Raw genomic sequence first — 27,438 nt, forward strand, 5'->3', positions numbered from 1 at the left:
CTTTTTGTGGGTCTGGGGATGGAAACCAGAGGCATTTGACCTCCAAGCTACACCCCCTGCCCAATTTTTTATTCTTTATTTTGAAACAGGGTCTCACTGAGTTGCGGAGGGCCTAAGTAACTGAGGCTGTCCGCGAACCGCGGTCCTCCGGTCTCAGCCTCCCGAAAGCTGGCATTACCAGCGTGGGCCACTATGTCCGGCTTTCTTTCTTTAGTTTCTGCTTTGACTGAAGGTTTACTCGTATGTTGTGGCCACTGTCACAAGTGACCACAGCCTTAAGCCTGGAACGACACAGTCCGGGAAGCCTGACGTCCTGAATGGGTCTGTTCCCTCTGGAGGCACAGGGGGAATCATGCCCTTGCCCCTCCAGTTTCTAAAGCCGCGTTCCCCACCCTGAAGGCACCCGGTAGCGCCTCGGGACCCTCTGCTGACTCCCTTGACTGAGGACCCTGCTGGGGACCTTGGACCACGCAGCAAAGCTGGTGACCTCCATCTCCTGATCTGCCCCTCTCCACTTCCACCAACGCCCTTGACCTCTGAGGCACACCGCGTTAGTTTAAGGAGGAAGATGGGGACATTTCAGGGGCCCCTCACCTCAACTCCTACACCGGTAGGCCGGAAGCTGTGGGTTCATGCTTTGGACAGACTTAGTGACGTGTGTCCTGACGCCCCTGGAGCGGGTCCACAGTCAGTGGTCTCTAGTTGGTTTCTGCCCAAATCTACAGCTGAGTCGAGCTGTGGAGACCACGGTTCAGTCTATGTTCTCCGTGGTTTTTGTCTGCTTGACCGCGAGAGGTGATAAGATTTCTACCCTGAAGAGCAGATTCTTCAGTGTTTGGTAGGTAGTTCTGTCCACTTTGATTTGTTCTGAAGATATGATATGCTTTGGGAGCGCATGAAGTTAGAATATCATACTTTCCCGTCCATTAAATATTTCTCATTATATTAGCAACCTTTTATCTCCCTAGCAATTTTTTTTTTTTTTTGGTACTGGGGATGGAACCCAGGGGCATTCTACCTCTGAGCTACACCCCCAGCCCTATTTTTTATTCTTTATTTTGAAACAGGGTCTCACTGAGTTGCAGAGGGCCTCACTAAGTAGCTGAGGCTGGCCGCGAACCGCGGTCCTCCTGTCTCAGCCTCCCGAATGCTGGGATCACAAGCGTGCGCCACCACGCTGGGCAATGATGCACTATAAAACGTTTTCAGATGTATCGGGTCAAACTGTGGCTTTCTGTGGGAAGGTCAGCGTGTCCTCTAGTCCACCGCACGAACAGAGAGTCTCCCGGTCGGACTCTGAAACGACTTGTGTCTCACGTCTGCCTCTCCTCGCACCCCCACGCATGCATGAAGTGGGCGCTGGGCCCGCTGGGCCTCAGCTGGAGTAGGCAGGGCACAGCTGTGCTGCGTGGACCTCGGGAAGGGGGCCGCTGCCGATGGCTGACCAGCAGGAAGCAGGAGCCCCCTGGGGGTCCACGTGGAGACGGCGAGCCCCGCACCCGCCAGGCCTGGTGGGCGCACGGAGCCTCGCCGGGTGCAGGGTGTCTGGCTGTCTGTGGGAACTGGGGCAGGGCCTTTAATTGCAGGCTATTGAAATTGAAGGAGCACGTCTCTATTCCCATGAACCATCCTTTTTGATAACAATTTCCTCTGGAAACCCGAGTCCCAGTCCGCGGGTAGAAGGCGCTCGGCCCCCTGCTCCTGCGGGGAGCTACAGGAGAGGCTGGGAGGGAGCGCCTTTAAATGACAATTTGCTTTTTATGGCCACTGAAGAATAGAGGCCCGGGGCTTTCAGTGAGAGAGAACATCAATTCAACCCATCTGACTGTGGGTTGCATTTTTTTAATATTTATTAAGTGATTGTCTCCAGGGCCTTAAGACTCCAGTGATTTTAGTTCAGCCGTAGATGTAGCCCTGGAGGGCCCAGGTTCCCCTTCTTGCTCTCAGCAGTGTGTGTGTGTGTGTGTGTGTGTGTGTGTGTGTGTGTGTGTGTGTATGTTACGGGGGATTGAATCCAGGGACATTCTACCTCTGAGCTACACCCCTGGTCCCTTTTTATTTATTTTTTTAAATTTTGAAACAGAGTCTCACTAAGTTTCGAGGGTCTTGCTGAGTTGCTAAGGCTGGCCTTACACCTGAGAGCCTCCTATCTCAGCCTCCTAAGTGCTGCTATCGCAGGCGTGCACCGCCATGCCCCACTGCTGTCTGCTTTTTTCTGGGAAGGGTCGCCTTTCAGACCTGTGAGATGGACTCGCTCCATCTCTCAGAATCTTCCAGAACACCTCCTTCAGTGCTGGGCTTCTGAGGACACAGAGGTGCGCGCTCTGGCCTTGAGGCCTTCTCCCTGGGCTGTGGCTGTGCACGCCATCTGGGTTCTGGCCCTGTGTAGGGATGCAGACCATGGTAAGGGCAGGGAGAGCTATTTGTTGCTCCAGGGGTGGCATCCACAGCTCACAGTCAGACCTGATCCTGCTGTGGCCTCAAGCCCCACCACAGTGTTACGGGGGCCCCAGGGAAGTTGGGGACCCCTGGGCTTCATTCCTGGATTCATTCTTCCCAGGCTTTGTAAGGAACAAATTTGTTAAAAATCTTTGGGCACCTTGCACATGGTTAAGTTCTAACCTAGGCATCACAATTCGGCCAGGATAGCAAATCTAAAGGAGGCTCCGGAACCAAGACGCATGGCTCCTCCTCCTACGGCAAGGCCGTGCCCGATCACAGAAATGCTGAGCAGTCGGGTTGGGAGGTAGGACAGGCCCTGGTCCTCCCTTGCTTTGGGATACCTTGGTGGGGCGGCCGGTGTTCCTGGGTCCAGCCTCTGCCAGGCCCTTGGTCTCCAAGGCTGGTGGCACCTCTGTGAAGCCCCAGGGGACAGAGACCCAGGAATTCTTCAGGGCATTGGCCTGTAAAGGAAAGGCAGCAGCCAGGCCCGGTCACTCCTGACCTGTAGGGCCGGGAAACAGGTAGCAGGGAGTGGATGCATCCTCTTTCTCAGCGACTCCACCCTCTGCACCCCAAGTCCCTCTGCTCGGCCTCGATGCAGAGTCCAGACCTCAGGGCGACCCCTCCGCACACTTGGGGGGGCAGCGGCGGTGCGTTGGAGTCTAGGGCGCCGCGTCGGCTCCTCGGCAGACACAGCCAGGCAAATCGCCGCACGTCTCATTGCAGCCAAGGCCACAAGAAGCTGCCTACTTTGAGCACTGCACCTGCCGCGGGCCTGCCAGGCTGTGCGACCTTCCTGTGGTGACTCCACGGAGGTGGCTCTCATGCCCCTTCCAGGGGAGAAACTGAGGCACAGGGCAGGGAAGTGACTCCAGCTGCCCAGGAAGGACAGGACCCTGCTGGCTGCTTCCATCTGGGCTGGAGGGGAGGAGGGGCCCTGGGCGAAGCGGTGTGGGAGCTGCGGCACTGGCTCTGGGAGGTCGTGGCCCAGGCCTGGGGTCAACAGGGGACAGCTCAACCTGGGGCTCACCCAGGCTTTGGAGTAGGATTCCCCACCAGGGAGGGCCTGAGCCCCAGGGAGGGAGGCAGGGCCCTGAGAGGACCCATTCCCAGGTGGACCTGGACACAGCATGGCCAGGCCACCGAGCACCTATCATCCCCGTCCACACACCTGCCTGCTCCCAGACATGTCTGCTCACACGGCGCTGCTCAGAACCCACAGGCCTGTCCCTTCCCAGGCCTCCCCAGACACCCACACGGTGGTGCTTCTTAAACGAGGCCTCTGGACAGGAGCTGGTGTATTTGAGGACCGCCAATGGCCATTTCCATGGAAACGTGCCTTTTCTGAGGATGGGTCCCTCCTGCTTTGAGGACATTAAAATGTCCTTTCTTTGATGAATCGGTAGTTGAACATGCTGGGTCTCTTCTTCTAATAATCTCCCTTGGAGAAAATAAAAGGCAGCAACCTATTTTGAGTCAGCCGTGACAACTGGCCCAGACGGCTGCAAGCCCGGGCAGGCTCCCCTCGGCCTGCTGCCCTGTGTCCACGGGTGTGTGTGGGGAGTGGCCGCTGTCTACTGGTTCTGAGCTTGCCCGAGTCTGGTGAGATGACACACTGGTACCCAGTGAGCTCCATGGAGCGAGTCCATCTCTTACAGACCAACAGCTCCAGACAGCAGAGTCTGGGGCCATCACAAGCCCAACTCTGGCTGAGGAAAGCTCCCTGGGGCTCTGGGGGCTCCACAGGCAGGCCTCACCTACAGCTCAGGAGCCCCATGTGCAGCAGGCCCGGAGTTTCCGCCCCAGCGTGGTGTGGTCCTGCAGCACGGGGAGACGGCCTGTCTCTAGGGCACTGGGACAGAGCTGGGCTGCTCAGCTGCTTCCTCTCCTCTCAGGAGCCTGCGTTCCAGAACATCCTACAGTTCTTCCCAAGAACAACACACGAGATGGAGGAGTCTGGGACTGTCCTGCAGTGTGCCGAGCCTTGCACGGACCCTCCCTCCCCACTCCTCATCCCCATCCTCACCGCCCCTGGGAGTTCTTAGGCTTCCAGGAAGCACTCCTGATACCCCCCCCCAGACATTCCTCCTGACTCTGCCCAGCCTCCTCCTTCAGCCGCTCTCCTTTGTTCATCTCATAAAGGGCTCTCTCTCTGGACTGTGAGCTTCGTGGAGGGCAGGGACCACGTCCTGCTCTGCCTCCCGGCCCATAGCCCAGCATATAAATGACCACCATGGAAGGGCCAGGGTCAGAGCAGGCAGCAGGTGTGGGCTTTGGAGAGCAGGCCGAGAACTGCTCAAGGCTCCCTGTGACTCGGGTTCCAGAGGGCAGGGAGAAGAGGTGGCTGAGCCCAGGCGGGGCTCTGCAGCTCACCCTCCTGGTGGCCACGTCGCTTGCGCATCTGAGCAGTGCCCCTGCCCGCCAGAGTCTCGGGGCAGAGTCCACCTGATACTTCCCATAAGCACAGTCCGCCCTGTGGTGTGTCCTTTGTCTTTGGTTAACGCAGCCTGGCATCTGACTTTCCTTCCTTTTTGGCAGTCTTGCTGGGGCAGACAGCTCCAGTGAACTCTTGACCATAATCACCGGCGGCCCACGCCCAGTCATGAGATGATGAGGTGGCGTTACTCTCGAAAGCCCTCTCGCCAGACCGCCTCCCAGAGCCCCTGGAGTAATACTACAAGACACGCTAAGCAAAGTTCACCGTGTCAGGGGCGTTTTGGGAAATCATACCAGCTCTGACATTACTGAACATCAGATGTTTTCTAAAGATGCAATTAGCTGTGGTTGGAATGGGAAATTGGCAGCGAAGGCATCGTTGAGAGTGTGCACCCAAAACTTGTGTGCACGCGCCCGCCCCAAACACAATATCTAATCATGGATTAAATGGGGACATCAGCGAGGGACCTGGACGCAGGGCTTGGCTCTAATGGGCTGAGGGCCCACCTCTCTAGGAGACTCTGCCCTTGTGGGGCCGGCAGCTCGCTCTGTTCTGCACATGGCCCACAGCGCCCAGGTAGCACAGGGGATGAGGCTCACGTGACTCGTCGGGGTGTCCCTGCAGAGCAGACGCGAGCGTTGCTCTGGGGTGGCCAGGCCACGAGGATGCGCACACCTGCTCTGGCCCAAGTCTACTCACTGGAGAGGGGCAGGGCTCTTTTTATTTTTTTATGGTACTGGGGAGGAACCCAGGGGCATTCTACCTCTGAACTACCCCCCAGCCATAATTTTTAGTCCTTTTTAACTTTTAAAACCAGGTCTCACTGAGTTGCGAAGGGCTGTGCTAAGTAGCTGAGGCTGTCCGCGAACTGCGATCCCCCTATCTCAGCCTCCCAAATGCTGGGATTACAAGCGTGCCCACCACGCCCGGCTGGCAGAGCGTGTGTCAAGGGTATTCAATGCTCTATTTAATGATCACTTTCCCAGACAACCAATGTATTTCTTCCAATCAGTTTCTCAAAGGGTTAATAATAACAGTAAGGACAGCTGGGCGTGGTGACCCACACTAATAATCCCAGCATTCGGGAGGCTGAGACAGGAGGATTGCAGATTCTGAGCAGCCTCGCCTACTTACTGAGGCCCTTTGCAACTCAGTAAAACCCTGTTTCAAAATAAAGAATAAAAAATTGGGCTAGGCGTGTAGCTTGGAAGTAGAATGCCCCTGGGTTACACCCCCAGTACCGCAAAAACAAAACAAAACCCAAAATACCAATAACAATTCAGAAGCAAGAATCTGGAGCTGACTAGCAGAGAAGCGGTGGCCCAACATGCTCCATGCTGTGGGGGGGTCGCCCGGAATCTGGGGTGGGGCAGAAGAGCATCCCAGACCGCCGGCGGGTGAGCGTCAGGACCCCCAGCCCTGATGTGCACCACCGGGTGCAGCGGCTCTCATGTCTCTTCTTTGTTCGCTGAGTGCCCAGGTTCAGAAAGACGTCTAGCCATCGACCCGCACCCACACCTGCACACAGGAGGAGGAGGGCGCAGTCTGCCTGGCTCCTTTGCTTGGAATAGAGTGGTAGTCACACAGCTCTGGGCCGGAGCCTTTTGCTAGGGAGTGGTGGATTCCTGGCAGCTGCTGGGCTGTGGGAAAGGACCGGCCTTTCCCAAGCGCTTCTGAGGATGGAGACTGCACCTCCGTCCCTTGCACAGGACCTGCATGGAGCTGGCGCCTTCTGGGGTCCCATTAGGTGTGATAAAGCCAGCAGTGGGAAGCCAGCCAAGTCAAAGTAACTTGGGGTGTGGAGCCAGAGGGACCAGGTTCAGTCCCTGCTGTGCTGCATAGAGTGGGGTGTGGTCCTGTGATCCTGGGACCAGCCTGCCTGTTGGATTTCTCCTGCCCGCGGGCCCCACACACACCTAAGAGGGCCCAGCACTGGCCTGGCTGGGCAGGCACCCAGAGAAGATTTATTGTTCCTACCCACTGTGCATTCAGTTCATTAGATGTCTGAGTCTTAGGCATTGCCCATTGCACCCAGCATCCACCATTGTGCCCCTCTAGAGCAGGCCCTAGGACATGAGGACACACACATCATTTTGCTCGCTGCCTGCCAGGTCAGGATCTATGTCCCTGCAGCCATGGGCCAAATATGGTATTTATACTTTTTTTTTTTGGTACCAAAGATAGAACCCAGGGGCATTCCATCTCCGAGCTACACCTCTAGCCTTAATTTTTATACTTTATTTTGAAACAGGGTCTTACTGAGTTGCAAAAGGCCATATTAAGTAGCTGAGGCTGGCCTCGAACCACGATCTTTCTGTCTCAGCCTACCAAATGTTGGGATTACAAGCGTGTGCCACCATGCCAACTACCCTTAGACCTATTTTTATTCATTATTTTGAAACAGGGTCTGGCTGAGTTGCAAAGGACCTTACTAAGTAGCTGAGGCTGGCTGAGAACCCAGATCCTCCTGTCCAGCCTCCCAAATGCTGGGATGACAAGCGTGGACCACCATGCCTGGCTAAACCCAGCCCTATTTTTTATGTGTTATTTTGAAACAGGATCTCACTGAATTACAAAGGGCCTCACAAAGTAGCTGAGGCTGTTCATGAACCGTGATCCTCCTGTCTCAGCCTCCCAAATGCTGGGATTACAAGGTGTGCCACCTCTGCCTGGCTGTGTTTACACTTTTAAATGGTCCAAAAATTTTAAATTCTTGAGAATAATGAAAAGACAAATAACTCCTTATGACACATGAAAGTGATGTCAAGTCCAAATCAGTGTCGCTAGATGGCATGGCCTCCGGGTCTCCTCGCACTGAAGGCGGAGTCTAGAAGTGAGGCTGGGGGCCAGAGGCTGGAGGGCTCGCACATAGCGCTGGCCCTTCTCAGAGCTGGTTCTACTGGGACCTGATAGCTTCTCGCTGAGTGGGGCAGCACGGTGAAGGAGGAGAGGGTCCCTGGGGGTCCCACCCCACCTGGCACTGGCCTCTGCTCTCAGGTCTTTATTCTGACACGTGGGGGTTCATGGGGTGCAGCAGGAGGGACACGAGGGAGGTGATGCTGCGGCTCTGTATGCGCTGGTTTGGGGGAGCCTGCAAGGGGTAGGGTAGAGGACCCAGGGCTGTCGGGCTGAGATCCAGCCACGTGTCATCTGTCAGGACATTGGGATTTTGTCATAAAAAGTGAGATCACCCAGACAGGACATGACAGGAATCCAGGATTTGGGACAGTCATGGGTGTGGGAGGAAGGAGCTGGTGCTATGAGGAAGGAGAGGGACCGTAGAGACCCCTTCTCCCTCTCACTGCCATCCTCGGGGTCCCCGCTGTGCCTTCTGGCACTAGGGCGCCGTGCCTGAGTCCCAGTGTCCCTCGTGTGCAGCTGTACGGGGTGCTCGCAGGGCCAGGGTGCTTGGGCTCCCCGGGTCTTCACAGGACCGGGCCTGCGGGGAGGTCGGCAGGGCCTTGATGGGCTCCGCATGGCTGCGGCACAGTCCAAGCCAACACGGTATCCATGTGTATCCAATACAAGGGCTTTAGGAGAAGGCGTGTGGCCCAAAGCTGGCCCACAAGGCCCCTGAAATCTCCAACTCTAACTTCACAGGAGGTGGGCACAGGAGGAGGGAGGTTGGGAGGAGCCGTTCTGCAGCAGGGCAAGGACCAAGGCAAGTGCCTGACCAATTCTCAGGCTGCCTCTCCCTGACTTCAGGTCATTTCCCACTGGAGAGGGCGCTGGGTGCTGCCTGCAGGAACCAGAGCCCAGGGCCTACAGATGCGGGACATCCCTCCTCCCAAGGGACTGCATCAGTACAGCCCCTGGTGGACCACTGCCTTCAAAACAGGCCGCCTGTGGTTCCCATTGAGAAATTAAAATGTATTTACTAATAGTCCACCTCTGCACACACAATACCTCAGGGGACCTCAAGGGGTACCCAGGTCCCCCAGGTAAGAGAACAGGCAGAGTGGGGGGCAGTGGGGCTGCTCAGTGGGCCCCGGGCAGTCCAACAAGTGTCTGTCAGAGAGCCCTGGTGCTCAGGAACACTGGGCACAGCAGGGGGAGACCAGGCCCTCCCCACAGAGGCCACCACCCCGCACTGTGTGCAAGAGGTCATGTCCAACCTGTAAAAACAGCATCAAGGTTAGCCGTGGAGGCCGGGCCATGGAGACCACACCGCCAGGTGTCCCAAGGTTTCACCCTTGGACACGCTGCTCACTGAAGTATCGTCAGCACACAGCAATGAGGCCTGTGGTTCCACACCCTTGCCTCCGTCTCTGGAAGCAGCTGCTGCGCAGGCACAGCAGGGACCCTGAGGATGGCAGTGTGAGGGAGAAGGGGGAGAGCCATCCGCCTCTGCTGTCTCCACGGTCCCTCTCCTTCCTCGTAGTGCCAGCTCCTTCCTCCCACACCCATGACTGTCCCAAATCCTAGATTCAGGGCTGGCCAAGACCTGCTCTCCTAAAGCTGGCAGTTCATCCATGTATCACCCACCATCCACCACCATCCACGATCCACCCACTATCCATCATCCACCACCATCTACCATCCACCATCCACCATCCACCACCATCCACTACCATCCACCATCCACCACCATCCTCATTTGCTACCATCCACCACCATCTACCATCCACCACCATCCACCATCCACCATCCATTACCATCTACTACCATCCACTACCGTCCACCATCCTCATTCACTACCATCCACCACCATCTACCATCCATCATCATCTACCACCATCTATTATCCATCATCATCCACCACCATCCACCAACCACCACCATCCACCACCATCCACCATTCAACATCCACCATCCAACCCATCCACCATCTACCATCTACCATCCACCTCCTCCACCACCATCCACCACCATCCACCATCTACCAACATGTACCACCATCCACCATCCAACACCATCCACCATCCACCATTCACCACCATCCTCATTCACTACCATCCACCACCACCTACCATCCATCATCATCTACCACCATCTATCATCCATCATCATCCACCACCATCTACCATCCACCACCATCCTCATTCACCACCATCCACCATCTACCACCATCTATCATTCATCATCATCTACCACCATCTACCATCCACCATCATCCACCATCTAACCCCATTCACCATCCACCACCATTCACTTTCCACCATCCACCACCTACTGTATCTACCACCATCCAACACCATCGACTATCCACCATCCACCATCTACCACCATCCACCACCATCTACTACCATCCACCATCCACCACCATCTACCATCCATCACCATCTACCATCCAACACCATCCACCATCTACCACCACCCAACACCATCCACCACCATTCACTATCCACCATCCACCATCCACCATCTACCATCCCCCACCAGCCACCACCAACTACCATCTACTATCCACCACCATCCATCATCCACCACCATCCACCATCCACCACCAACCGCTACCATCCACCATCCACCATCCAACATCCAACATCCAACACCATCCACTATCCACCATCCACCACCCACCATCTACCACCATCCATCATAATTTACCATCCACCATTTATCACCATCTACCATCCAACATCCACCACCATCCATCATCCACCATCATCATCCACCATCCACTATCCATGACCATCACCATCACCCACCACCATCCACCATTCAACATCCACCATCCAACCCATCCACCATCCACCATCTACCTCCTCCACCACCATCCACCAGCTACCAACATGCACCATCATCCACCATCTACCACCATCTACCATCCAACACCATCCACTATCCACCACCATCTACCAGCCACCAGCCACCAGCCACCATCTACCATCTACCATCCACCACCATCCACCACCATCTATCAGCCACCACCAGCCACCAGCCACCCATCTGCCATCTACCATCCACCACCATCCACCAGCCACCACCATCTACCAGCCACCACCAGCCACATCTACCATCCACCACCATCCACCACCATCTACCATCCACCATCCACCTACTATCCACCCATTATCCAACCACTCATCATCCACCATCTACCCACTATCCATCCACTATCCATCCATCCACCCACCACCCACCATCCACCCACTCTCCAACCATTCACCCACCAGCCACCAATCATCTATTCATCCACCCATTGTCCCTCCATTCATCTGTCCACCCTCCATCCTCCTACCTACAGGTGTCACTTAAAGACAGAAGGAGAGTCAGTCCAGGAAAATTATTCTGGGAGGAAGTTACTTCAGGAGATAGAAAAGCAAATTTGTGGCATGAGGGCACTTGACACAGCAGAGAGGACCAGCCGGCCTCAGCGCTCACTCCCGAGGACCAGCCGGCCTCAGTGCTCACTCCCAAGGACCTGAACAGCCCTCTGGCCAGGGGTGACCAGCAGGCTCTGAGCCCCTCAGTGGCTCATGTCCTTCTTAGGGCTGCCAAATATAGCCAAAAGGTTTTAAAAAGAACACAGAGTTAAATGTGAATTTCATATAGGCAAGAAATTATTTGTATTATGTCACAAATATTGCATACTTATGATAAAATTGTGCAATGTTTGAAACATTTATTTGTTTATTGGAAATTCATGTATAGCTGGGTGTCCAAGATTTGCTGGTAAGCCCAGCCTCTGCTTGGCTAGCCTCTGGGATCAGGTTTCTGGATTGGGGTCATGCCTGCCAGTAGCCTTCAAACCACTGTAGCTCAAGCCACGGATCGTTGCACCATAGCTACACACCCAGATGAAGAATCATCTCCACCTGGAAGCTTCAGTAGCCCTGCCTTCCCTCCATGCCTGGCTCGGCTGGGCTGTCAAGGGTCCTTATCAGATACTCCTCCCTCTCCCAGCAAGCTTCTCCCCCAGCAACCCACACAACCAGGCCCTGCTGGGGTCCCAAGCCCTGGGCCTCCTGGCTCACACCAAGCCCAAGGGGAGCTCTGTGAAGTGAGTGGCCTCTGCCTGGATAGACGTGTGTTGCTGCCTTGTTATAGAATCCATTACACTAGAAATCACAAAACAGAACAACTTGGCTATTACAGAGACATGCTTTATACTCGTAACTTAAAGGGCTTGTTTAAAAAATGACTGTAAAACCATTTAATTACTTGGTTTTAAAACCAGCCATGTGGAAATTATGTCCCCTTGAAGTGCATTTTTGGAGGTGATTTCTGGCAAGAGAACTCCGTGGTGGCACACATTGTCCCAGGCTCCCCGGGCTGCCTTATGCACACGCCGCCCCGCTCTGGGGCTCTCATGGCTGTTCTGAGCCTCACAGAGCCCAGCAGGTGTGTCACCCATCATCCCTCGCTCCACACCCAGGACGAGGAACCCAGGGCCCAGCAACAGGACCGAGTGGTGCCAAATCTGACAAACTCTGAATATTCATTCTGATAACTAATCTTGTATCTTTCCAGCCACCTGTCCATTCATCCATCCACCCACCCACTTACCCATCTATCCACCCAATGCCTACCCACCCATCTATTCATCTATCCATCTACCCATCCACCTACCCATCTATCTATCTACCTATCCGTACACACACCCATTCGCCTACCCATTAACTCACCTATTACCTACCCATCCACCCACCCATCCATCTAACTATCCATCTACCCATTCACCCACCCAGACTCACTTATCCATCTATCCATCCTCCATCTATCCACCCGTCTATCTACCTACTCATCCATCAGTGCATCCGTCCATCTGTCCACTCGTGATCCACCCATCTGTCCACCCATTCATCTCCCATCTATCCATCCATCCACCTATTTATTACCTATCCATGCATCCATCCATTCATATACCCACCCACCATCTACCCATCATCACCATCCGTTCATCCAGCCATCTTTCCACCCACCTGCCCACCATCGTTGACACCTACTGCTTTGGTTTGTATCTATAGATGTCCAAATAATGAAATGATTTGAAACTATCTTTTTTCTTTCTTTTCGTTTCCTTATTGTCTGTGCCACATGCGTGCCCCACTGAGAGACTGCCAGGGGGGCGTGTCTGGAGGACAGTGTCAGTCACCAGCTGTGGCTAGGCCAAGTACACAGACCTGGGTCTCAGCCACCTCTGAGACCTGCTGGTGATTGTGAGGAGGGGCCAAAGAATCTGAGTGTGGGTGTCGGGCAGTGTGGTCAGGCCCCACAGGGACGTGGCAACAGCTCGCCCAGAGCCCAGCCTGCTAGCCAGGGTCCTCCAGGCCTCCTTTACCCTCACTCCCTGCATCTGAGTGTGTGCACAGCACACTTGTGCCAGTGTGAATGTAGTGAAAGATAGAATTTCAGGGGGTGAAATGTGTCTTTTAAAGACCAAAGCTCTAATGCAGAAAGGACTCTCACGCAGAGACCCCATCAGTACTTCAGACAGAAGACACAATGCAGGCTGGGGCTGGGAGCGCTGCCCACCAGGCTTCCCTGTCACCCGCTTGGCCTCATGGGAGCTGAAAGACCTCTGGGAAAAGTGGAGATGGTGAGGGTGCAGTGTCTGGAGAGGAGTCAGGAGTGGACGTGGCGCAGCGCCTGGGTCGTCAGGCAGGACAGCAGAATGCTGCTGCTGTCCTCGGGGCCAGGATCGGCGAGACTGTTGACAGCGCTGCTTGGCGTGAGGTCTGCACATCACTTCCCCATCCAACCTGAAGCTCAGGTGTAGAGAAGAAAGCAGAGATAGGAGCGAGGAGGGCCGGGTGGGATTATGGCTCCCAGGACCCCTGAACGGCTCAAGGTCACGCCGCCACTGTCCCTGCACACTGCGCCTGATGGGACTCCACACCAGCTGCCGCTTCCCAGGCCCGCCCTTCTGCCTCTCGCCGGGTTGGTCTTGTTATGAAGAAAAATACTGCAGTCGTAGAGGTAGAGCCTCTCGGCACTGGGGGATCCAGGCCGAGGCAGCGATGCCGGCGACCATTCCTCTTCAGAAAGTGGCCGTCGGCAGCTCTGGGAATCTGCAGCTCAGCCTACATCCTGCCTCTGGTACTACTGAGTTCTGAGTGACAGAGGGAGGAGGGACTGGCCTGCCCACGCCTGCAGCTGGGGTGGCCGGGCTCCACTATGGGTGCTCGGGGCAGGGTGACCTCCATCTTTCCAGGCAGGAGGCCCCACACTGAGGGTTCTTCCTGAAAACCAGATGCTCTCTCTGGTCTCGGGAGATCGCTGGGAGCACGGGAAGTGAGCTCCAGAGCCCTCTCCCAAGCTCTAATTAAAACACATCCCCCTGCGGGGAGGCTGAGAAGAAGAAACTGACACCACGTGACGCTCATCTTGCCCACGATTGCCGTGCGTGTCCACCCACCCGTCCCTTATGGGCTCCTTCCCGGGTCAGCCCTGAGCCAGACCCCAGGACCACCCCCCGCCTTTGAGTAGAAGCCACCAGCCTGGCTGGTGACAGGTGGTACACGTGAGAGGGTAGATTGAAAGTCAGCTCCAACTCGCATCCATCCTCCCTGGGACGCCAGCACCCTGGGGTTGATAACTACAGGAGCTGGAGACACCAGCGCTCTCAGGACACGGGCACCCTGCTGTTGACGACAGCGGTGCTGAGGACATGGACACCCACCATGGACACCCAGTGCTTCTGTGCCTTATGGTGCATGAGCCCGGTGCTGGCTTGCGCCCACTCCCTGGGGCCGCGGCTCCCCTGGCACCAGTGTCCTCTCTGGTCTGCATTTGTCTCTGTGAGTGCCACGGGGAGGCACTGGGTGGTTTTGCCTCACCGCCCCCTAGTCAACAGCAGGATCAGGGCCCGTAGGACTCCCCATGGCTCCGCACGGTGGTCCAGCCAGCCAGCCCTGCACCCCTGTGACTCTCCTCTACCCCCCAAGGCTTCCGGGCTGCTCCCTGCTGATGGGTGCCCTGGTCCTCACCCCAACCCCTCCCCCGTTGCTGTTAATGGCTGAGCCTCCTATGAGCCCACAGTGGCCAGTTCACGTGCTTCTGTGGCCACTGCCAGTCTCAGCCAGATGGTGATGGTCACAGGATCCAGGTTCCGCAAGTGCGTGAACGCAGGGGCAGGAGTGGATCTGTACATGCTCTGCTCCGCGGTGTGGGAGCAGGGACTTAGCTCCCGACTTCCCGTGAGTCCAGGATGCATTAGCCAGCTTTCTGTGGCTAGGATGAAACACCCAAGATCCTCAGCTTAGAAGGAGAAGAGGTTTGCTTTAGCTTACAGTCAGGGGTTCCAGCCCCTGGTCACCTGTCCTGTGGCTTCAGGCCTGTGGGCACAGTACGTCATGGAGGGAGGACGTGGCGGAGGAGGTGCTCACCTTGTGGCAGCAGCGAAGCAGAGAGACAGGAAGGGACCAGGGTTCCAATGTCCCTTTTAGGACACACCCTGATGACCTCACTTCCTGAAGGTTCCACCACCTCCCAGAAAGCACCCTGGGCAGAGGACATGGGCCTTTGGGGGACACTTATCCAAACCATAGCAGGCCCACCGGTGCTGTCTGTTAAACAGAGATAACAACACCAGAGGTTGTTGGAAGGTGTGGAAGGTGTGGCGTCCAGCGCCTGGCTCACAGTAAGTGCTCAGCCATCGCCACTGAGATCATCTTCCCACTAGAGTCAAGGCCTACGCTGTGGCAATCAGCTGCAGACCTTGACCAGGCCTCTTCCCACGCCAGGGCTGGGTCCCCCCGCACTGGAGGGAATTGCAAAACAGACCCGCACTCCGCGTTCTTGGTTCTGCGAGCAGAGTACCCAGTCCCTAAGCGATGGCCCTGGCCTCCGCCTCTGTGTAGACGCGGCCTCTGCGGGGTTGTGCTCAGCACCTGAAGGCGGGGCTATGAGAATGGCTTCCAGCTGAGCTCAGCATCTTTTGTGTGTGTGTGTGTGTGGTCCTGGGGATGGAACCCAGGGGCTTTCTACCTCTGGGCTATACTCCCGGACCTATTTTATACTTTATTTGGAAACAAGGTCTCACTGAGTTGCTGAGAGCCTCACTAAGTAGCTGAGGCTGGCTTCGAACCTGTGTGATCCTCCTGGCTCAGCCTCCCAAGTGTGGGGATTACAAGTGTGCACCATCATGCTAGCATCTTTTTTTTTTTTTTTTTTTTTTGGTTCTAGGGATTGAACCCAGGAACGTTCTGCCTCTGAGCTATCCCCCAGCCCTTTTTATATTTCATTTTGAAACAAGGTCTCACTAAGCTGCTAAGGGCCTCGCTAGGCAACCATGTCTCAGTCTCTGATCACAAATATTTGAAAAGCAACTTTCAGAGATTCCCTCATTCTTTCCAAGAGCTGTCGTCTTTCCCCAGGAGGCTGCCGTTGGAAGTGCCTAGTACAGAAGCACTGCGAACCCTCCCTGCCGTCCTCTGTTCAATTAAGAGCAGACAAATGAGCAAATTGTTCGCTGATCTAATCGTACGTAGTTAACACAACTGTCCTGATAAAAGACAATCTTCCAAAACACAGTCACTCCAGAGAATTAGTCGTCCGGCACACAGGCTGTTGAGCATTGTCTACAAAATGTCTTCAGACAGCCAAACAAAACACAATTAAATTAAATATTCACTCCAGGGCCTTGGTGTGGGGCCCCTTCTGAGAACGCAGATCATCAATAATTACAGACGAGGAAGGGGGCCGGGTCTTTCGTCTCACAGTGCCACCGACAGCATTACTCACAGGCGGAGGCCATAAAACATCGGTGATGAGTTATTTGTGTATGTCCTGAAAGATGTTTGCCTTCTTTAGTGGGTATCGACCAGGCACAAGACTTTCAAGTCAACCTTAGGCTTGCCCTTCCATTAGTTTACAAATGTTCCTGGGGATGTTTCTTGGCATTTCGACATTGTCAGGCCAGTAATTAAGACTGAACCAGCCCTTTCCTGACAATCAATCCCGTAATTGTGTTTGAGTGGGTGTTTTACTAAATTATGTGGATGCTTGTCAATTGAAGCCCCGGTACCGAGGTAGGAGATGGCTCCCAGCGTTAGGCGGAGCCAGGCCTTGCGTGGCTGCCGGACACCCCGCCGTGTGGTCTTGAGCAGGTCATCGCCCCCCTCCAGGCTCCTGGATCTTCATAGAGACAAGCCTGCCCCCCAACACACTCGTAGCTGTTGTGAAAATACATGAGGACTTGTGTGCTGCGCTCAGCCTACAGTGGGCTTCCCCACCTGGGCTCCAAGTCCACGTGGAGGCCGTGCTGCAAGGTGTGGCCCCTGGCACCCAGGGGTATCTGGCTACAGCAGGTGCCTAAACCATGCGTGAGGCTCAAAGTGCACGGCACTGTCTTGTCTGCTCACGATTCCAAAAGATGGATGGAAGGGAGGGAGGAGTGAGGAAAGAAAAGAAATCAGACTAAAAGCATGAATGACAGTTCACAGATTATCTAGAAGTAAACTTGGTTTTGTAAGAGCTGCTCCTGCTCACACTATCCCTCATGAGCACCGAGCTCTCCCATGAAGGCAGGTCACGTATTGGCTCCTCTCTGATTGCAAATTTAACACCTTCCTTCAAAATATCCATCCATGAAAATGTATTCACCCATTCCACAAATGGTTACTCAGCACCTCTCCCCTGCCGGGCGGCTCATCAGGGACAAAGAACAACACCAGGAGAGCCCTCTCCAAAGAAGGAAAACCCGGACCCAGGCCTCGCCCCTCCGCAGGCCAGCTAACCTTCTGGTCTGGCCCTTCTTCTCTATACTCATGCCCCCACATATACCTTTATGTATGATATACACACGTGTGTCATATGTGTGTATATGTGTGTATGTGTATATATGTGTGTGTATATGTGTGTATGTGTGTATGTGTACATGTGTATATGTGTGTATGTGTATATATATGTGTGTATATGTGTGTATGTGTGTGTGTGTGTACACACATGTACATAGGTAGTCATTTAGCTGGTTATAGTCTCTCTTCACAGACCCTACCCTGGCTGACATACTTGAACCCTTACCTGGCTCAGCTCAGATGTGGGGCCTGGAAGGGGCCTCCTGGCCCACCTCGTGTGCCCAACACAGCGCTGGTGCCCAGCAGGCACGCGCTGACTTAGTGAATCGAGAACAGGAGCCGTGTGGGCGTTCCCCACCTCCTCCTGGGCATCGCCTCCTGGACTTCCTCCTTCATAGCTATACCCCAGGCTGGGCGGCATGCTGCTGAGCATGGCAGGCTGTAAGTGCACCCACTGCGGGGTGGGTGGGCAGTGCCGGGCACCTGCCCCTGGCGGATCTGCTGGGCTCCTGATAACCTTCTAAGGAGCGTGCATGGATTAGCATGCCATGGGGTAGATGGGGCCCTCCGCCTCCTGTTTCATTGTATTTTGCAAAACGAAGTAAATCACGTCGTGAATGAAGTCAGAGATCTCTCCATGAGTCCTGCCCCATGGATATCCCCCTCCTCTCAATATGGGGGAAGCAGAGCTCTCTCTAATGTGTCGGTGGAAGAGCCTCTGATTAAAATTGGCAATCCAAGCCGGGCATGGTGGCGCACACTTGTAATCCCAGCACTTGGGAGGCTGAGACAGGAGGACCCAGGTTCGCAGACAGCCTCAGCTACTACTTAGGCCCTTTGCAGCTCAGTGAGACCCTATTTCAAAATAAAGAATAAAAGATAGGGCTGGGGGTAAAGCTCAGAGGTAGAATGCCCCTGGGTTTCGTCCCCAGTACCACACACACACACACAAAAAAAAAAGTTGGCAAACCTCCTGGACCTGGGTAGGTCAGACCTAATAAGTCTCAAAATCTTTGGCCAGGCGTGAGCCAGAAAGGTTTTTCCTGAACAGGACATGTCTGGAATTAAGGTACCATTGTTTAGCAGGGGAGGAGGGAACTGAGGCCAGCACCTTGTACTTGGTGAAATAATTCTAGGTCAGTCAGGGCTTGCTCAGAGACCACTTGAGTGACTGGAAGGGATTTCAGGAGAAATCCCCTTGCACTGTAGGTGGGAGGGCCGGGGAGGGGGGTCAGAAGGGCGCAGAAGCCTCAGCTGCCTGCTGCAGCCAGTGTCCATCCTGGGAGGATGCTGGCGTCAGGTTGGTGGGGGCCCGACCTGCAGCTGCAGAGGGCTGTGGTATTTCTGGGCTTGTACCTATGACTGTGGCGGAGGGTCGCTCACCGGGAGAGTCTAGGGGAGGCTGGCGTGTGGCCTGTGAGCTTTAGCCTCTAGTTCCAGCTGGGCTCAGGAGGGCTGCGTTGGCCTGGACAGCAGACCACAGACTGGGCCCAAACACAGGGCCCCTCCTTTACACGTTTAAAGTCTGCCAGAGGGGAGCATTAAATAGGATCCCTTGACAGCGTTCAGTGGGTGTTTCTGGAGCACCCAGCAGGTGCCAGGCAGGGCCCTGGGACTCAGCAATGAACACAATGGCCCTCTTCCCTGGCAGCGTGGCCTTGCGGGGTCCACGGGGCACGGGAACACAGTCGGGACAAAGAAAAGGGCTGGGCGTGCGTGTCCCATGGGTCTGGAGTTGCACTTTGGGGTGATGCAAAGTTCTGGAAGTGGGTGGTGCTGATGACTCCACAGCAATTTGATGTGTTTAATGCCTAGACTGAACAGTCGTGACGGGTTAAAATAGCAGAGTGCATGCTTTCTTTTGCCACCATAAGAAATAATGAAATAGATGTTTTCAGAGGATGTGGTCAGACTAAGATGGCGTGCGGGGTGGGCCTTCGAGGAGGGCCCTGACGGGCAGCTGTCGCTGACTGAGGTTTATTCTTAGCAGTCCTGAAACTCTGATGTTTCTCCTGATAAGCAGCTACGGTGATGGATGTGTCAATTAGCTGGATTTAATCATTCCATATTCTGTGTGTATATCTTGGGGTATACCCCATAAATGTACACGATTATGATTTATTGATTAAAATAGTATTAATTTAGCCAGGTATAGTGATCACACCTGCAATCCCCTGGGATTCTTAGAAGGCTAAAGCAGGAGGATCACAGGCTTGAGGCCAGCCTCTGTTTCTAAATAAATAAAATAAATAAATAAAAAGGGCCGAGAGTGTAGTTTGGAGGTAGAATGTCCTTGGGTTCAATCCCAAATATCATAAATCCCCTATATACATAAATAAAAATATATACATATATATGCATACATATAGTGTTGATTTTAGTATCTAATGTTGATTTTAAGATTAACATAAAAATAGGACATTTTTTTAAATGCTTACAGAGGAGAGGTCAGTCTCATGTCTGAAGGTAAGGGGATGTCAACGGGCAGAGCGTGGAGTGAGCAGGACCAGGTGTCTGGGACCCCCAGAAGGACCCCCGGCCTCGGCCCTTCCCCAGCTTCCCCTTGCTGCCCTACTGGGCTCCTCTCTGCGGGCCCCTCTGGTCTCCACCCCACCCCAGTTCTTTCTCCCTTACACATCCTGTTTCAAATGGCTCAGAGAAGCCGGACGTGGTGGCTTCTTGTAATCCCAGCATTCGGGAGGCTGAGACCAGAGGATCGCGGTTCCCAGACCCCCTCAGCTACTCAGTGATGCCCTCTGTAACTTAATGATACCCTGTTTCAAAACAAAGAATAAAATATAGGGCAGGGGTGTACCTCAGTGGTCAAATGCCCCTGGGTTTCATCCCCAGACCCGCAAAAAAAAAAAAAAAAAAAAAATGGCTCAGAGAATAAATGTCCAGTGGCCACCTGGGGCTGATCCACTTCCAGGTCCCTGGCCACATGTCTGTGCATGTAACCCTCAAATGCCAGTGTGGCTTCCTTACTGGGTGCAGCTGCTGTGGACAGAGTCCCTCCCTCTACGCGGGCACCTTGGGCATCTCTGTGGCTCAGATGGAGCTCAGGGTGCCCTCCGTCAGCTAGCTGCCTCTGCGTCCCCATCTCTGTGAACAGCATGGAATGGCGTCCAGCCCTCCCCGGCCAGCAGGCCGGCTCACTCCTCGGCTTCTGTTTCGTTCGTTTCCCACCCAAGTCCCTGAATTCCTCTCTGGGATGTCTCTGGCCTCTGCCTTCTCCTCCCAGGTCCCCCTGGGCCAGACCAACCTGCTGTCTCACCCGGTTGATGCCCGCAGCCCTTCACCACCCCCAGCTCCCAGTGTGCCCGAGGCAGACCGTGTATCCTGAGAGTGACCCGGGCAGGTGGCCTCTGCAGGCCAGCCCACCCCCTGCGCTGACCGTCCTGCAGGTCCTCTCCGGGGCCAAGAGCCAAGAGCCGGCGCTGGTGGGCGAGTTCTTCCGCTCCCGCGGTGACTCACGCAGACACGATGGAGACTGGGCAGATTCTAATTTGAGAGCTGGGGGCAGATGCCGCTATATCTGTTTGTCTCCTCTGTCTGTTTCTCCCAGCGTCAAAGCCAAGTTTTCTGTGTGCCCAGCTGGGCACATCTGTGCAGCCACGAATAGACGAGACGGGCGAGTTTTCTCTACACAGGTAACCCAGGAGGACGCCGATCCTGGGGCCTGGACAGGGACCTTTGGGGCCTGAACTGGGGAAGGGCGGAGCCACAGAGCCATCCCAGGGTGGAGAGCTTTGAGTGGAAGTCTAAGCGCTGGGCAGTGTTCAGCCAGCGTCTCTAGCAGGTGGGGCCAAGAAATGCCCCCCAGTGTGTTTCTTTTTCTTTTCTTTTTTTTAAAAAAGCACCAAGTATCTGGTTAGAGGCACACGGTTGCAGGCAGGCTGAAACTTTAGCACCCCCTTTTGGGGGAGCTGGAGCCTCGTGGTAGAAAGAGAGCGTGGACCACGCGGGGACTCCAGCACATGACCGCAGGGGCCTAAGCAAAGCCCTGGGTGGACGCAGCCCCAGCTGTGCGGAGAGGCGGGCCCAGTTTGCAGAGCCAGAGAAGGGTCAGGCGGACCTGGTGGCCAGCTGGGAGGGACGGAGTCCGGCGCAGGTCCCTCACGGCCTGGCCCTGTCTGCCGGGACCCCAGCCCTTCACACGGAAGCTGTGCCATCGCTGTGGGAACCTCCTGCCTGCTCTGTTCCTTCATGTGCCCAGGACGCCCATAACTCAGGCTCCGGGCACCTGCGAGGTGACTGCTGGTCTCTGTGAGTGCCTGGGGCAGGGGCCCCACGGTCCGGGCGCAGTACGAGCTCAGGAGCCCTCAGGAGCCGTGTTGAATGAGCCAGAGAATGTGCTTGAAGATCAAGGCCAGCGGGGCATGGAAGCCCCTCCTCTCCCCAACATTCTTCCCAGAAGTTCCTCCAGACCCTGCGCACTTCTGGAAGCCACTTCCAGTCTTTGTAGGTGGGAGAGATCTTTCTAGAATCGTCCATGTCTGCTGTATCAGGACCCCCCCCCCACGTGTTTGTTAACTGCCTCTGGACGGGTGCAGTACTGTCTTTGGCCATGATGTTTGTGGGGTGGGGCAGGTGAGTGGCAAAGGAAGAGAGGACCCGGGTCTGAGCTGGACTGGTACTGAGATCTCCCACTAGGGACTCAGTCTCTGGCCTTGGCTTCCTCATCTGAGAAATGGGATCATTGCACCTTCCGGGCAGGTGACCCGTGGGTGTTTAGTAAAATGAGCTTCCTACCTGGCTCCGCCCTTGCCCTGGCCCCTGACCACTGCTGGCCCTGCAGGTTATAGCCTTTGGGGCTTATGTTTCGGATGGACTGTCAGTGCAGTGAACCTGTGGAGTATTTCTCTGGCAAGGTTTAGCCCCACAGGCCTGCAGGACCCAGCACAGGTACCATATGTCTCCCCCGGAATAGCAGGCAGTAAAAATACACCATTGAAAATAGAGTCTAGTTCCAAATTTGGAAGAACAATCTGCCAGCCTCCTCCTGGCACGGTGCTAATTGATTTGTTTTCTTTGCTCCAATACCCCTTTTCTCGTCAGCTCTCTCTTCCCCTCCATCTTTCCTGGCTTACTCTTCCAGCTCCGAGAACAAAAATAGCCCTGTCCAGATTGCTGGGCCCCTGGCCAGGGCTTTTCTCTTCTCACCTCGGGGTCAGCCATGGCCTGTCTGAGGACGTGCACGGGGGTTGTGGTGCACAGGTGACCCCGTGACCAAGCCTTCCCGTGGTCCATGAATAGCACCTGTTTTCTGGGATCCCAGCACTGGCGTGGTGCCGGGGTCTGTGCCCAGGCTGGGATGTGACTGTAAGGAGAGGCCTGCAGGAAGGGCTGGCTGCCAAGAGGGGGTAGCTTTTGAAGTGTGCCTCAGTGGAGGAGAGGGGTGTGGCTAGCAGGTGGCCAGGGGAAGATTCTCCCGTCATGAAGGCAGGCGGTGCTTGGGCACTGGCCACCTGCAAAGCAGAGATGCCAAAAAGAAAGGAATAAAAAAACATTTGGGTTTATTGAAATTGCCTGGAATTTTATCCTCAGAAAATGTGGAGGAAGCTATTTTAATTTGATCACACAGGGTGTTGGGTGACATTGAAAAATTCAAGATTGGCCGGACATGGTAGCACGTGCTTGTAATCCCAGAGTTCAGGAGGTGGAGACCAGAGGATTGTGGTTGGTGGACAACCTCAACTACTTAGGCCCTTTGCAACTAAGTGAGACCCTGTTTCAAAATAAAAAGTAAAAAATAGGGCTGGGGGTGTATCTCGGAGGTACAATGCCCCTGGGTTCCATCCCGAGTACTGCAAAAAAAAAAAAAAAAATTCAAGACTGGATTCTGAATCACCAGTGGTAGAGTGGGCATACCTCGGTCCTGCTGTGCATTCCAACACAGGGCACAGTGCATGCACGGGGTCAGGTGGCAAATGGTCTCAGCCAAGGGGAGCAACTTGGAGTTGATGCTGCTGGGAGCCTGGGGTCAGAGCGAGGCAGCCTCTGTGCCCAAAGGCATCCCCCCACTGCACATGAAATGCCCTCTCTTGATCTGGGGCCAGATTCCTCTCCATTCTGCAGACTAGATGGATGCCCCCTCCTCCGGGAAGCCTCCCTTAGCTTCATAGCTGCTCTGCACCTGTGGGCTGTTTTCCCTCTTCTCTGGTCCTGCTCCTGCACACTTGAGTCCTTGTTTAAAGCACACGGTTCAGCAACCGTGGGAGAACCACAGGGGGATGCTGTGCGCCGCTGCACAGTAACAGGGCAGCTCCTTCCGACCTGTGCTCTCTGGGCTACTTCAACGTGTACAAGGAGGTTTTCCCTGAGAGGTCAAAAACAGGCACAGGGCTGAGACGGATCTCTAGATCTGCCCACATTTAATCCCATGTCTGTCCTGCATGGTCTGTGCTGGAAGCCAGAGGCAAAAATACCAAGAGTCACCAAAGTACACCGTCCACCCAGGGGTAGAGCCAGCAGGTGCATCCCAACAACACTTTGGAATGCATACCAGTTTGGAGACACACTTTCCCAAGAAAACTCCAGGCCCCCTGGGGATCAGGACTTCCCTGGGATGGATGACCTCCCTGGGGTCGGGACCTCCCTGGGATGGATGACCTCCCTGGGGTCGGGACCTCCCTGGGATGGATGACCTCCCTGGGATCAGGACCTCCCTGGGATGGGACCTCCCTGGGATGGATGACCTCCCTGGGGTCGGGACTTCCCTGGGATGGATGACCTCCCTGGGATCGGGACCTCCCTGGGATGGATGACCTCCCTGGGGTCGGGACCTCCTGGGATGGATGACCTTCCTGGGGTCGGGACCTCCCTGGGATGGATGACCTCCCTGGGGATCAGGCCTCCCTGGGATGATGACCTCCCTGGGGTCGGGACCTCCCTGGGATGGATGACCTCTCTGGGATGGGACCTCCCTGGGATGGATGACCTCCCTGGGATCGGGACCTCCCTGGGATGGATGACCTCTCTGGGATGGGACCTCCCTGGGATGGATGACCTCCCTGGGGTCGGGACATCCCTGGGATGGATGACCTCCCTGGGATGGGACCTCCCTGGGATGGGACCTTCCTGGGATGGATGACCTCCCTGGGATCAGGACCTCCCTGGGATCGGGACCTCCCTGGGATGGATGACCTCCCTGGGGTCGGGACATCCCTGGGATGGATGACCTCCCTGGGATGGGACCTCCCTGGGATGGGACCTCCCTGGGATGGATGACCTCCCTGGGGTTGGGACTTCCTGGGATGGATGACCTCTCTGGGATGGGACCTCCCTGGGATGGATGACCTCCCTGGGGTTGGGACCTTCCTGGGAGGCCAGACCTCCTCTAGCAGGGCCCCAGCTGAGGCAGGCATGCAGGCTGCTGCCTCTAGGGGGAGCTTGGAGCACGGAGTGTATAGGGACAGCTTTGTGGGGACCGCTGGGCATTTTTGTTTGTCCTGGTTATGTGGGGATCCATGCTTAGTATAGAATAGTTAGGGAAAGAATGGAGCATGTCCAGGGGACCCGAGGCCATGCTGAAAGAGCTCCTGAGAGCCAGAGCTGGACGATTTGAGCAATGAAGTGTCAAAATAGTCCTGGATTAGTCAGGCGCGGTGGTGCACACCTATAATCTCAGTATTTGGGAGGCTGAGACAGGAGGATCACCAGTTCAAGGCCAGCCTCAGCAACTTCGTGAGACCTTCTTCAAAATAAAAAATAAAATAGGGCTGGGGATGTAGCTCAGAAGTAGAATGCCCCTAGGTTTCATCCCCAGCACCACACACACACACACACACACACACACACACACACACACGAAGTACTGAACTGCAATTCAACATGTAAAATAAATATTTCGTGATACAAATAAATGATTAAATAAATAATAGGGGAGAAGAGACAACCTCCCACATAGCACAATGCCAGATAATTTACATGGCTCCGGCATCCTCAAGGAGGTGAGCGTGAATCTTACTCTGTAAGAAGCATGCCACGCAGTGTCTCCCGGAGGGGACGGTGTGGGGAGGAGACAGGGGCTCAGGGCGGTGGAGGGTCCTGGCACGGGGCGCTGGCGGCCAGGGCACTGTCCCCGCGCTGGGCCGGCTGACAGCTCGGCCCTGGTGTGACGTGATGAGGCTGACACTTCCCCCCATGGTCCTGCTCAGAGCTGCCAACGACATCAGAACAAGGAAAGTCTGGAACTGCCGCAGACACGCAGAGCCCGTAGACGTAGCAACCACATGTCACGTGGTGTCCCAGGTCCCGGGAGAGAAAAGGAAGCTCTGCTGAGGCGTGTAGGTGATGGGAACGTGCCCACCTTGGTGCCGGAGCTCGGGGTGACAGACGTGCACCGTGATCCAAGGGGTGCCAACGCGCAGCACCGGGCTCAGGTGTACAGGGGAGCTCCCGCGGGGTCTGGGCATCTTTCCCGTAAATCTGAAACGGTGCTAAAATAAAGTCTATTCAACAGAAGACACATGTTGTTTGTAGCCCTGGCACTTAGACGCTGTTGCTTTTTGTCCCGGTTTCTGTGCATTTTCCACTGACAAAATATTCCTGTTTACGTACACACTTGCTTCCCTTTGACAGAAGATGATACACAGGGCCATCGCGCCGCGTGAGATGCGTAGAAAGCACGCCCCTCTGCACACCTTGCACGTGCTCCTAGACGCTCCCTTGTTAGGCTTCCTTTAAACACCGCTGTGCAAGCCGGGGCCCACCGCTTTCCATGTACGCACGCCCCACTGGACACGTCCTTGTCCTTACTTCAGGGATCAAAGTCGCCCTGGGATCTGTCTCAGTGGAGGCCACATCCATCTCCCGGGGCCTCGGTTCGCTGGGGAGAGAAGGGCTTTGTGCTGGAGGAGACTAATTAATGTCCCCGGGAAGCTCAACAAAGCTTTCCCAGGAAGAAAGAGCAGATGGGATTCATCTGTTCGCTTAAGAGGCAGTGCTTTGTGCAACCCGTCAACTCGCGCCCGGGATGTGGCATTGTCTTCTACCGTGGCATCAGGGCTTGGGAAGGCTGACGTGGGTCCCGTGGCTACGCACTCTCCCTGGGGGAGCCAAGCAAGGCGACCCCACCCCACCCACCTGCCACCCAGCTCCAGGCCCAGCAAAAAGGCCCCTCCGCCAGGACGGTCCCGGCAGAGCACTGCTAGGGGCTGGCTCTGGAGCCAGATGTTCAGGCCCTGACCACAGCTGCATCCTGACCGGCTGTGAGACCTTGGCAGCTTGCTGCCCCTCTCTGTCGGGTCCCCACTGTGGCTGGCAGAGACCTTGGGCCTTGGATTCGTGGTGCAGCCTTAGCAGCCGCAGCACTTCCAGGCACCGGGGCACTCTGTGAACGAGTGCGAGAAGGAGGGGTGGCTGTGGCTGGCACCGTGGGCGGCCCCTGTGGCTCAGCCTCCCGGCCTGCCTGGCCCCGTCCCGGCAGGAGACCCACTCGTGCGCTCTGTGTTCCAGATCATCCTGGTGGGTTCTTCGCTCAGCGACCGGGAGCAGAGTCTCTTTCTGAGCACCGACGAAGGCGCCAGCTTCCAGAAGCAGCCTGTGCCCTTCCTGGTGGAGACCCTCACCTTCCACCCCAAGGAAGAGGACAAGGTCCTGGCCTACACCAAGGAGAGCAAGGTAAGACGGCGCAGAGTCACACGCCTGTCTGTGGGGCCGCGGCGCCTGCTCCAGCCCTGCCACACAAGTGTCCGTATAGAGTAGCCTTTTCCATCGGTGGGACTTAGACACGCAGGCTGGTGCAGGAGGCGCCTCTCTGGGTCTGGGAGGCTCCACACCCTTCATGGTCTCCCTTCTTTTTTTGGTACTAGGGATGGAACCCGGGGGCATCCTACCTCAGGGAAACTGTGGAGAACTGAGGGCGCCCTT

General features: G+C 55.5%; 1 protein-coding gene across 1 annotated transcript in view; it reads left to right on the forward strand.

The window, feature by feature from the left end:
- SORCS2 (sortilin related VPS10 domain containing receptor 2) overlaps positions 1-27,438 on the forward strand; it is a gene marked incomplete at both ends in the record, with an annotated part of 417,103 nt that overhangs the window by 315,932 nt on the left and 73,733 nt on the right. Inside the window, one exon of the mRNA XM_080697785.1 lies at positions 27,025-27,189. Within this exon, the coding sequence (XP_080553911.1) occupies positions 27,025-27,189 (165 nt within the window). The remainder of the gene's footprint in view (positions 1-27,024; positions 27,190-27,438) is intronic.

This window comes from Muscardinus avellanarius, assembly GCF_963383645.1.
Source record: "Muscardinus avellanarius genome assembly, chromosome: 6".
Classification (NCBI taxonomy): domain Eukaryota; kingdom Metazoa; phylum Chordata; class Mammalia; order Rodentia; family Gliridae; genus Muscardinus; species Muscardinus avellanarius.